This window comes from Hipposideros armiger, unplaced genomic scaffold, assembly GCF_001890085.2.
Source record: "Hipposideros armiger isolate ML-2016 unplaced genomic scaffold, ASM189008v1 scaffold_27, whole genome shotgun sequence".
NCBI classification, from domain to species: Eukaryota; Metazoa; Chordata; class Mammalia; order Chiroptera; family Hipposideridae; genus Hipposideros; species Hipposideros armiger.
In genome coordinates this window covers 3,341,543-3,353,625 of record NW_017731377.1, presented here as the reverse complement: position 1 = coordinate 3,353,625, position 12,083 = coordinate 3,341,543, and the positions used below count along the sequence as shown (strand labels likewise).

The 12,083-nt window shown below is 38.1% G+C and overlaps 1 protein-coding gene across 1 annotated transcript in view; it reads right to left on the bottom strand.

The window, feature by feature from the left end:
* The window catches only part of MTMR9 (myotubularin related protein 9), a 41,621-nt gene extending 29,768 nt beyond the window's left edge, over positions 1–11,853 (bottom strand). Inside the window, exons 1-2 of the mRNA XM_019636188.1 lie at positions 10,197–11,853; positions 3,651–3,759 (exon numbers count right to left, since the gene is read on the bottom strand). Coding sequence (XP_019491733.1) covers positions 3,651–3,759; positions 10,197–10,378 — 291 coding nt within the window. The 5' untranslated portion in view covers positions 10,379–11,853. The remainder of the gene's footprint in view (positions 1–3,650; positions 3,760–10,196) is intronic.
* Between the last annotated feature and the right edge of the window lie 230 nt (positions 11,854–12,083).

Sequence of the window (12,083 nt, the reverse complement as noted above, 5' to 3'; positions counted from 1 at the left end):
AAGTAATATAACCACTCCATGCCTCAGTTTCCTCAGCTGTAAAATAGGAGCACTAAGAGAGAAAATGTGTAACAGGTCTAGAACAGTGCCTGTCACATAATAAATACTAAAATAATTTTAGCTATTACATATTATATGCTCCACGTATGCTCCAACAAGTGTTCATTTTCTCCCTTCCTAAAGTATTATGACATTTGGTCAGGTATCATATCTTTATGCTACGCTGACCCATTTTCAAGCTGGGGCATTAACTCTGGTCCCACGATGAGCCTATATTTATCCGGAGCATTTGAATGCTGGGTGACAATGCCAGGAAAGCTGACTACATGGGGAAGAACAGACAGATCATCCTCTATCAAGTGGCAGTTTCCTCTTTCTGACAGAGGTGTTATGAAAAGTATTTTTAAGGCTGGACAAAAAGGCACCAAAATCAATTAGCATAATTCAAACTGCAGTAATTATAGAGACAGTCACCTGAAGGGGGGAGGGGGCCCAACATCATGCTAATACCCCAAAACTCTCAGAATGAAGCTACCTCCTTTCAGGTCACAGAAGATCAGACTCACTGAAGGATGGACCCATGACTTATTAAAAAATAGACTAAACATGTAGTTTAGCAGTTTAACAAAAACATACCCATTCAAAGTTATTCTTCTATCTATCTATAAGTCATGAAGCCTTCCCCCCAAAGCTCATAAAACAGAAAATACAGAGAAACATGCCTATATAATCCATTATCCACTTATATTGTCTTTGGCTGCCAATCACGCCACATAAAAGCAGAAAGGCCAGTGTTCATGTCTGATTTGACAAGAATTGTCATCGGTCAGTACAATTTATTGTTTGTTTATTTATTTATAAGATATTCTTTGCACCATTTAAAACAATTTTTTTAGCTTTACTGATGTATAATTGACAAAACTGCAAAATACTTAAAGTGTACAATGTGATGATTTAATACACATACACATTGTGAAAGGATCCCCCCCCCCATTAACACATCATCACCTCACATATTTACCTTTTGTTGTTGTTTTTAAGAACATTTAAGTTCTAAACTATAGTCATCATGTTATGCATTATAGCCACGGACCTTATTCATCTTATAGCTGAAAGTTGTAACTTTTACCAGCTTCTCCCTATTCCCCCCACCCCACCCCCCAGCCCCTGGCAACCACTTTTCTATTGTTTCTATGAGTTAGACATTTTTTTAGATTCCACATATAAGTGATGCCATGCAGTATTTGTCTTTCTCTGTCTGGCTTATTTCACTTAGTATAACACCCTCCAGGTTCATCCATGTTGTCACAAATGGCAGGGCTGTTGTTTTTTTTAAGGCTGAATAATGATAAAATATATATATATATAAACACACACACACACACACACACACACACACACACATCACATTTTCTTTATCCATTCATCTGTCGACACTTAGATTGTTTCCATACCTTGGCTATTGTGAATAACGCTGCAGTGAACATGGGAGTACAGACATCTCTTTGAGATAACGGGTTTGTTTCCTTTGGAGATATACCCAGAAGTGGAAGTGCTGAATGATATGGTAATTCTATTTTTACTTTCTTGAGGCATCTCCATACTGTTTTCCATTGCGGCTGGTATAACCATTGTTTTAAATGCAAGTCAGCATTCACTCTGACAGGAGTAGCACTCATGCTTTAACTTCTCATGATTACATGTTATGTCACTAGAGATAGGATTTTTCCTGTAAACACATTACTGCTGCAAGAACTGAAAACATTTCAACCCCAGAAGCAGTTGAACTATAGAGAGAAAAGCTTCATCAGACTTCTTGCTACAATTTAGGAAACTGAGCCCTTGCCAGTTATTCTTCCAATGGAATTCTATTTGTGGCAGCAGAATATATTTGGGTATACAAACTCTTAATTACAAAAAATAGCTCAACTATGCTATACAAGAATTTTACTCCCAAATTATGTCAAGATATATGGGGGGTGGGGGGTGGGGGTGGGAATTGGATGCCAGAAAAAGGCTAGAGGTCAAGTTCACTATGTGTATGTACTGAGCTGTAAAAACCATCAGGAAAGCATTCGCTTTCTGAAGTCAAATTATGAGAATGGCTCATAATATACAGCTTCTTTTCAGCCATAAGAGCTACATAATCAGTCAGTTTCTAAAGAGCTTTAGATAATATCTACAGCTAAGTAAACAATTGACTCATGTCTGATGCCAACAAAGCTAAGTAGATGCAATCAGAAAGTGGAGTAATATGCTTTGCCCTATTTTTTCACCTCTATGCTTCACTATGGGCAATTTCACTAACATCCACCAACCAGTTCCCTTACAAGTTGTAAAAGGGACAAGAAGAAAAATGTAGACAGGTCAGTGAAAATCCAATCCCACAAATGAAAAAAAACACATGCTAACTGAAGTGGGTCAGTAGCATTTCCCTGCCCACATTAGCAGGATAGTATTTCAATTTAACAGACTAGAAGGCACTTGCACTTCTCACTCATGGTAGCAAATTCAGCCAAATCAACATTACAGTGTTACTTCCAAATGACAGATATGTAAGACAAACAGTTTAGCTCATCTTCTCACTTCCTTAAGTAAAATTCAGCAAAGGCAGAAAGAAAAAAATCTTGTATGCCAATTTTCTCTGTACCACAACAGTTGTTCCTTTATTTCTCTATTCTTGTTTAAAACCAAACAAAATCCTACTTACAGATTTTTAAGCCTTTCTGCCCCCCTTTTAATAATTAAGCCAATAACATTTATTTTGGACACAAAACCCAGATTAGTCACTCAAAGACAGAAACAAAACAAAACAAAACAAAACAGTATCTCTATAATTATCTAGAAAATACTGTAAACATAAAGTTAATTGCTGTAATTTAGAGGCAGTGATTTAAAATAAGGCAATTTAAAATTGAGTGTATACCAAAATAGTTGATTAGAATGGGGAAAAAAATAGTGTGAGCTCTTCAATTTAAATATTAAATTATCCTGGGCAGGCTGAGTGGCTCAGTTGGTTAAGAGCTCGCTCAAAGGTTTGAGCTCTGAGCAACAGCAGTTCGAGTCCAGCCGGAGCTGAGCTGCCGCTGAGCTGCCAACAGGTGGCAGGATGGCTCAGCTAAAAAAAAAAAATTAAAAAAAAAATTAAATTATCCAAGTAAGATTTCTATTATTTATAATCTGAACAGATACTCAATATTGTTTCTACAAATATAAAACAAATACATCTTGTCTTAAGCAAACCTGATATGTGAAAATTCAGATTTACTAAAAACAAAAGATTACAATCATTGGTGATATTTACTTACTTTATAAAAGAAATAACTTAAAAAAAAATAAGTCTTACCATATATACATATACAGTGGAATATTATTTATCCCAAAAAGGGAAGGGTATCCTGTCACATGCTACAATATGGATGAACCTGGAAGAATAAGTAATACTTAATACAGCTACATGTCTGTAAAATCCTATTACATTCCTATAATAATGAATCAGGGTGAGGCTTTTCCTATCAGCCTTCAATATTTGAGTCACAGAACATGACTAAATAGCTAACAAAGAAACATACGAGCTATACTGAGTCAGAATATAAGGCTCTTTTTTATTACTGTTTATTTTCATCAAATTTTGCTTTCAAAACACTTACCTCAATGGAACTGGCTATATTCAAACATTCCTCCATTCCAGGAATATCCAACTGAATTATTCGAAAATCTTTACATTTTATGATGATGGTACCCAGTGGTCCCACAAATCTGTAAAAAATTATAAATTATACTTAGGAACATATGCATATATATTTCTAATGTTAGGCATATGGTTATTTCTTTGAAAAGAGAATGTAATTATAATCACCATCTATATTCAGCTTCTCCCCAATTAGTCTGATTAAGGAAGAGTAAAGCCTGCATCATAAAAATGTGAGCCATAAATTATTTAAAATACAGGCTAACTCATTTAACAGAGATTATTTGGGGCCTTCAAAGAATAGCAAAAAACGATCTATAATGTATTATTTGTATAGAGATATTTCTGAAGCATAGGGAAACGGTTCATTTGAGATTTTACTTACTGCCAAGCTTGCAGCAGCTGATTTTAAATGTAACTATTTTTCGGTCTTTAAATGTAACTATTGCAAGATATAACTTGCAATATCTATTCTAAATCAATACCATATCTAATCATAAATTTTGTATCAGTAAGTTTACAAATTTTGTACAAAATTAATTTTACCTTAGTTGTGATTTTTAAATAAAAGTTAGTATTACTATAACAGTAGTTTATAACTGCATTTTTTGTTTTCTACATGATTTAACAGGTTAATACACTTAAAGAGTAAAATACAATTACTAGTATAAAAGCTAATATTCCTATATTACTGTAACTTTGGTTGGTAACTCCAAATTTTGTTTTCTACATAGTTAAGAGACTAATGCATTACAAGAATTATTAGTTTATGTTGGGGGCACAAAATATATAAAGATGTAATTCTGTGACATTACCAATGGAAAGGATGGGGACAGAGCTGTAAAGGAGCAGAGTTTTTGTATATTATTGAAGTTAAGCTGGTATAAATTCACATTAGAATGTTAAAACTTTACGTTAAATGGAATCCCCATTGTAATCACAAAGATAATAGCTGTAGACTATACCCAAAAGTAAATGACAAAGGAATTTAAACATTTCTCTACAAAAAATCAGCTATATACAAAAGAAGACAGTAATTCAGGAAATGAGGGACAAAAAAGCTGTAAGGCAAGAAAACAAATAATACAATAACAGAAGTCCCTCCTTATCAATACAGTAAGTCCCCACTTAAAGTCATCGATAGGTTCTATGACTTTAAGTGAAATGATGTGTAATGAAACCAATTTTACCATAGGCTAATTGATATAAACAAGAGTTAAGTTCCTAAGGCATCTATCTAATCAATGTTATAACAAAATGTTGAACAAAATGATATTTGAGGACCTGTTATAAGCACTTTAAATGTACATGGCTTAAACTCTACAATCAAAAGACAGAGATTGGCAGAATGGGTAAGAACACATGATCCAACTATATGCTGCATTATAAGGGACTCAGTTGAGACCCAAAGACACAAACAGGTTGAAGGTGAAAGGGTAGAAGAAGATGTTCCATGCAAATAATAATCAAAAGACAGCAGGGGAAGCTATACTAATATCAGACAAAATAGCCTTTAGATAAAAAAACGATTACAAGAGACATAGAAGGACATTATATATTAATAAAAGGTTTAACACAGCAAGAAGATATAACAGTTATAAACATTTATACACCTAATGACAATCAAAATATATGAAGCAAAAACTGAGAGCTGAAGGGAGAAATAGTCTAAAATAATAGTTGGAGACTTCAATATCCCACTCATAATAATGCGTAGAACCAGACAGAAAGATAAGTAAGGAAATAGAGGACTTAAAGAACACCATATGAAATACATAGACATACACATGCTACCCAACAACAAAACACACATTCTTCTTAAGTGCCCATGGGACATTTTCTAGGATAGATCATATGTTAGGCCTCAACTCAAGTCTCAATAGATTTAAAAAGATAGGTATCATACAAGGTACAGGCATACCTCAGAGATATCACAGATTCGGTTCCAGACCATGGTAATAAAGCAAGTACAGGCACACTTTGGAGACACTGCAGTTTTGGTTCCAGATCACCATAATAAAGCAAGTATTGCAATAAAGCGAGTTGTAATGTTTTTGTTAGCGGAGGGCCTTGACTTCGATTTGTAAAAAAATGCAACAACTGTAAAGTGCAAAAAAAACAAGGTTTGCCTGTATCTTCTCTGACTACATGGGATGAAGTTAGAAATCAATAAAAAAAGGAAAATTGGAAAATTCACAAAATTGTGAAGATTAAAAAAACACTTTTAAACAACCAATGGATCAAAGAAGAAATCACAAGGGAAGTTAGAAAATACTTAGAGACAAATGAAAACAAAGCCACAACATTACAAAACTTACAGGACACAGCAAAAGTTGTATATATTATATATAGATATATTATATAAATCCATTTGATAAATAATAAACCAGTCAAAGATGGGTTGTTAGATGGTTTAGTAAAATAGACTTGCTACATGGAGAAAAACGAAGTTGGGTTCTTATCACTCAAAGGTACAATCCAAACAATTAAAGACCTAAAAATGAAGGCTAAAACTATAAAGCTAATATAAATGTAAGAGAATATCGAAAGATAGTGATCTTGGGATAAGGAAGGACTTCTAAAATAAGAGTTAAAAACCACAAAACATAAGTAAAAAATTAACGTATTTTGCATTAAAGTTAAGGACTCCTGTTCAACAAAGGATGCCGTAGGAAAGTTCTCAAATAGGTGAGAGACTAGGTGAAGACATTTGTAATGTCTAAGTGAAGAATTAATATCTAGAGCGTATACAAGGAATTGGTACAAATCAACACGAGAAAGACAACAAACCCAGTTTTAAAAAGTGGGCCAAGGAAGTTCACAGGACATTCACAAAAAGGAAAAAAAAATGTAACTGAAATTGCTAACAAGTCTATAAAGAAATACTTACACTCACCAGTAATTAGAGAAATACAAATTAAAACAAAGAAATACTACTTCACAATCATCAGACAGGCAAAAATTAGGAAGACAGTAATACGAAATGTTTGTTAAGAATGTGGTGGAAATAGTGACGATGGTGGGAGGGCAAAGTAGAATAGTCTACATTCTGGCTCAGTGCCATCCTGGACACAGTGTGGGCAAACTCTCGCACAAGACTGTAATGGGAACCGAATGAGTATGTTTATCAGAGTTGTTTGTCATAACTGGGAGTTGGAGTTTTCTAAAGGGTCAGATAAGTAAAATGGCGTAGACATTTTGGAATCCTATGCTGCAGTCAGAAGCAGTGAAATGGATGTACATACAACAGAATGAAAAGACCCTGAAACAGAGTACTGAGTTGAAATGTTGAGAAATAGAACAAGATCTACAACATAATCCTACTCAGGTAAATTAAACCCACACATGCATGTGTGCACACACCCACAGACAACAGTGCTATATATTTTATAGGAATATACATATATCCAAGGAGAGACAGCAACACCTAATGTAGTTACCTATAGGGATTGAGGATGAGGTGGAAAATGGGAGTGAAAATTAAGGGCTGAAGAAGATTAAAATTAAAAAAAAAAAATCAAGAAAACCTTGTAATGAATCAATCATGGAAATGATGAGTCATCAACTGTAGGATTAACTCAACTTTCTACGTCTGAGGTCCATAAAAAGAAAAAAAAGTATAATTGTAAAACGTGTATACAACCTAGTTTACTGAAAGGATCAAATAAAATTATGTATGCAGTGCACATGAAAGTATTTTACAAGCTCGTAAAGCATTATTCAAATATAAGTTACTACTCCATATAAGAGGGCTTGTCTTCCTTTTATGTGACAGAACTTAGTTCACAGAGGGTGAGTAGCTTGTCCAAGGGCACCTGTCTAATAAGAGGCAGAACTGAAAGAGGCGTGCTGAATACTGCTCTTCATCTCACAACCCACTTACAATTCACAAACAAGGCATGGCAGCCCAGCCTTCAAACTACATCCTAAATCTGACTGCTTCTGACCGTACTGCTACTGCTTCCACTCTAAGTCATCATCATCACCTTTTACCCCAACTATACTCAATAGTCTCCTAACCGGGCCTGCTGCATCTACTCTTGACCCTTTACAATCCATTTTCCGTCAGCGGCCAGAATCATCTAAAAAGTCCATCAACTGCTACTTCCTTGCTTTCAACTCTTCAAGGGCTTCCCATGAACACCATCACAATGGCATATGAGGCGCTACATGATCAGACCCCAGTTTGTCCCTCCAACCACAGTTTCTGCTGTCCCGCTAGCCTCCATCCCTTGCTCACACTGGCCTCTGTTCTTCCTTGTACATGCCAGGCGTGTTTGTTTCACGTCTTTGCATTCGCTGTTCCCTGGCTGAAATACTGTCTCCTTTGATAGTCACTTTACTAGCTTTCTCCCTTCATTCAGATGTCATTCATTCAAATGTCATTTGTCTTGTCTGAAATTCTTTCTAAATACACTGCCTCTTGGCATTCTCTATCCTTCCATCTGCCATTATTTTCCTTTCTGGCACTTATGACCTGACATTGTTATATATTTGTTGATTTATCTGAGTGTCCATCTTCACCACTAATACATAAACTCCTCATCCATCCTATACAATACTGCATCTGCAGAGCCCCAACAGTGCTCAGTACTTAGAAGATACATAGCAGTAAATATTTCTTGAAAGCAACAATTAACCTCTGATCTGTCCACCCAGCTCATGCTCTTTCCAATACATTGTTCTGTTTCTTAGGAAAAAGATAAATGTGCGTACAGTTTGTCATTTATCCTCTAACAGATTAAAAGGTGCATGTCTTATATACTTCCTTAAACCCTACCAGGCCCAGCATGTAGTAAATGCTAGGTAAATATGATGAAATGAAAAGAGTGAAAAGCAACCATAAATAGAGGTAAAAAAGAAAGAGAGTTGATGGCACGGAGAAACTCTAATTTGTATTCTATGGCACCACTGACCATTCAGTGGTCAATTCTTCTTTTATTTCCTATGTGCCTATCTGCCCAAGCCACAGTTAGGAGTTTTTTAGGAGATAAAAATTAACCAAATATGAGTCTTGGCTTCAAGGAGCTAACATATATGTAACTATCCAAATACAAATTGTAATGTACACTTATGAAAGAGGTATAATTACAGAGCTATAGGATTTCAAGGTGAGGGGAATTACTTCTAGTTGTGGGATTAATACTGGCATATGTGAAAAAGGTGGCCGTTCAAACGGTTAAACTGAATAGTGGTAGATTGGTAACTGTTGGATGATAGCCTATAAACTCCTAAAAGAGCTATATTTTACTCATCTTGGTGTCCTTAATACCTCACAAAATATCTGTAACGTAACAACATTCAATGAATGTTTAAGAAACTTGGGAGGAGCAAGGCATTCCAGGTAGAAAGAACATCAGTATAATACAGACATGAGAGAATGCAGGACATAGGTGAGCAAAAGTAAAAAGTGAGGACTGGCTAGTAAAAAAATGTTCATGAAAGGGAATGGCAAGAACTAAGGTGGGAAAGGTAGGTTAGGGATGGAACGTGGAGTGCCATGAATGACAGACTAAGGGGTTTAGACTTCATTATGCAGGCAAGGCGAGACCACTGAAAACTGTTACCCAGGAAGCGATTTGGGGAATCTAATAGGAACCCTCTGTTAGAAAAAAAAAAATCTATTACCACTTCGTCTATAGTGCTTCAAATTCTACCATTAGAAATTATTTTCTTTTAAAGCAAAACCTCGCTAGGAACCTTCTTAATATCGAAATTCTCTTGAGAGGTAATAAAAAAAGCTACTGTCATTCCCTTATACTTTAGTGTCAATTGGATAATCTACCTTTTCCTGGCTAAAGTAAGTACATAGTCATTGGGAAAATGGGAATTTTGACTGCAGATGTAAATATAACCTTTTTTTACTGAGATACTACCTTGGAAAGACAGAGTCTGGGGTGCAAAAGAAATTCCTTTGCTTAAGTGCCAACTCTGTCCTTTCCAAAAGCAGAACTGAGGAAACCCCACAGTGGGAAGTATAAAATGGATGACCCAGTAGGTAAAAAATAAGGAGAAATATGACCAACTGAACGTTTTTCAGAGAAAGAAATGGTTTTGTGGACTTTACATACTAGATACTGAGTTCTTTTGAGTTTTCTTTCCTCCAAGGTGGCAAGTAAAGACTTTACCTAAATCACATTCAATCACAACTTCATGAACTGTGATGGACAATTAATATTCAATGAATATGATGGTACAAGGAGAAGAAATTTTAAAAAGAAAACGTCGAAAATTCACCAAATAGTGTTATGTACCAAAAATGAGAATCAGGGTGATCACTGCCATGTGATAACCCTGAGATTACCATCCAGGTTTAACAGAAACCAGGTATCTCATTTAGATGGTTTTATGCATTCTAAAATTCAAATCCTCAATCTAGGCCAAAGAGGGCTCACTTTCCCGGCTGGTTAGGCGATAGGAGGCAAGGAAAACATTGGGACGCGTTTCCTCAGCCGTTCCTAAGGACCCCTGGTTCCCTGAGGAACGGGGTGGGATGAGCACTCACCGCTTGTCAATGGCGTCGATGTTTGAATGGAGAAGCCACAACTCCTCCGTGTTGTCCTGCCGGGAGGACAGGATCAGGTGGTGGCCAGTCAGGCACAAGGTCCCCTCAACGGCTGGATAGAAAGGCCGGTGCAGCACCACATTGTCCACCCGTGGGGTCTTAATCAGCTCCGCAAACTCCATGTTCCCCAGCAGCCGGAGAGCCAGGGGACTGCTGCGTCCAGGAGGTGGATGGCGGTTACCCCGCCGCAGGGCTGAAGAAGAGAATGACCCGGCGCGGGGCCGACCGGAGGGGCGGGGTCCGGGGCGGGGAGGCCGGGCCCCGCCCCAGGCTGGGGTGGACTAGGCGAGGCCTGTGGCCACTGTCACTGGGTGCAGGAAGATCGGGGCTCGGCCCGGCTGGGGTGTCTTTCCCGCACCTCCCGGTCCTCACAGGCAGAGACAACACCCTGCGGCAGGCCAAGCAGCCGCCGCCGCCGCCACCTGGAGACCCGGGTGGACGGGCTGAGGGGAGAAAGAGAAGGCCGCGTTAGGGCCAGTTTCTAAGCCCCAGCCACCAGGGACTCCTGGCGGAAGTGGCTGCTCGCAGCCGGGGCCTAGAGCAACTCCGGGCGGAAGCCGCTCGGCTCGAAACTCGGAAGACAGGAAGTCAGAGGTGGAAGTCGGTCCTTTCCTCGGTCCGATGGGAATGCCTCCGGAAACACAGCCAGAGTCGAAAATTTGTGTTCCTACAAGGAAAAAGCTCTCCTTTACCTTCAGACCCGCCGCTGTACCCCGACACCGCTCAAATATTTGGTACCAGAAAAGGCCGGCGAAGATGGGACGAGGAGAAGAGGTCCCAGACTTGCCTCCCTCCGCTTGAATGGTAAGCCCTCCAAGGGCTCTTCAGAGCGTGGGGCTGCCGTAAATTGTGGCAGTTTTCACCCATTCGCTGTGACGACATTGCAAGTGTGGGATCGAATCAGTGATTTGTGTCCCCAGAGAAGACGCCAGGTGTGATGAGGGCGAGACGCTTCAGACTCCCAGAGAGCACCGCACGAAGGTGCTGTGACCTTGAACAAGAAAGGAAAAGCATCCAAACACCTATGAGACGGACCTATGCAGAAGTACATACGATGCACAGAAGAAGTGATTAATCCTATCCTGTAAAGAAGCTCGAGTTGACTTGCTAAAACACAAGCTGTAGCAGAGACTGGACTTCAATTTAGATCTGTGAAATCCAAGGCATTGCTCACCACCACCAAGCGTCCCCATTAAATACAATCCAACTGAGCTATTCCCAAATACCTAAATTATGCCAGAAACTTACTCAAATAATGTTTTCCTTGCTTGGTGCCTCCCCTTTGAAAATGGCGTTTTCATTCTAAAATGGAGAATTAGAGGGGAAATATGCAAGTGGAGCCCTGGTCTACTGTTACTACTTAACAATCCTCACCATCTACAGTAGCACAGCAAATTGGCTAAAGTTTCGCAGCAAAGACACAGTTAATGCCTCAGATCTCATCAGAACACCCAACACGTTTCTGCTTCTGTCCTTGCCCTTCCTAAACTGTTTACTTCTTAGAAAAACACCTTAAAAGATTATTACAACTGAGAGTCCAGTTTATTTTAGTCATCTGCAAAAGAAAAATTGGACCCAACAGAAAAGGGGGAATGGCTTATAAAGTTATTTTTTTAATTGGAATTCTTGTTGTCCTTCCACTATGTGGTTCATTATAACAGTTACCAATTGTGGAAGGAAGAATTTATTCCAGAATGAAGAATCAGTCAGGGAAAGCTTTATGGAGAAGCTTTATTTGAAAGGAGATCTTTGAACGATGAGTAAGATTTATATCCTGAATGGAGTATAACCAACATAGATGTTCAGTTTAATGATATCTACTAGAGG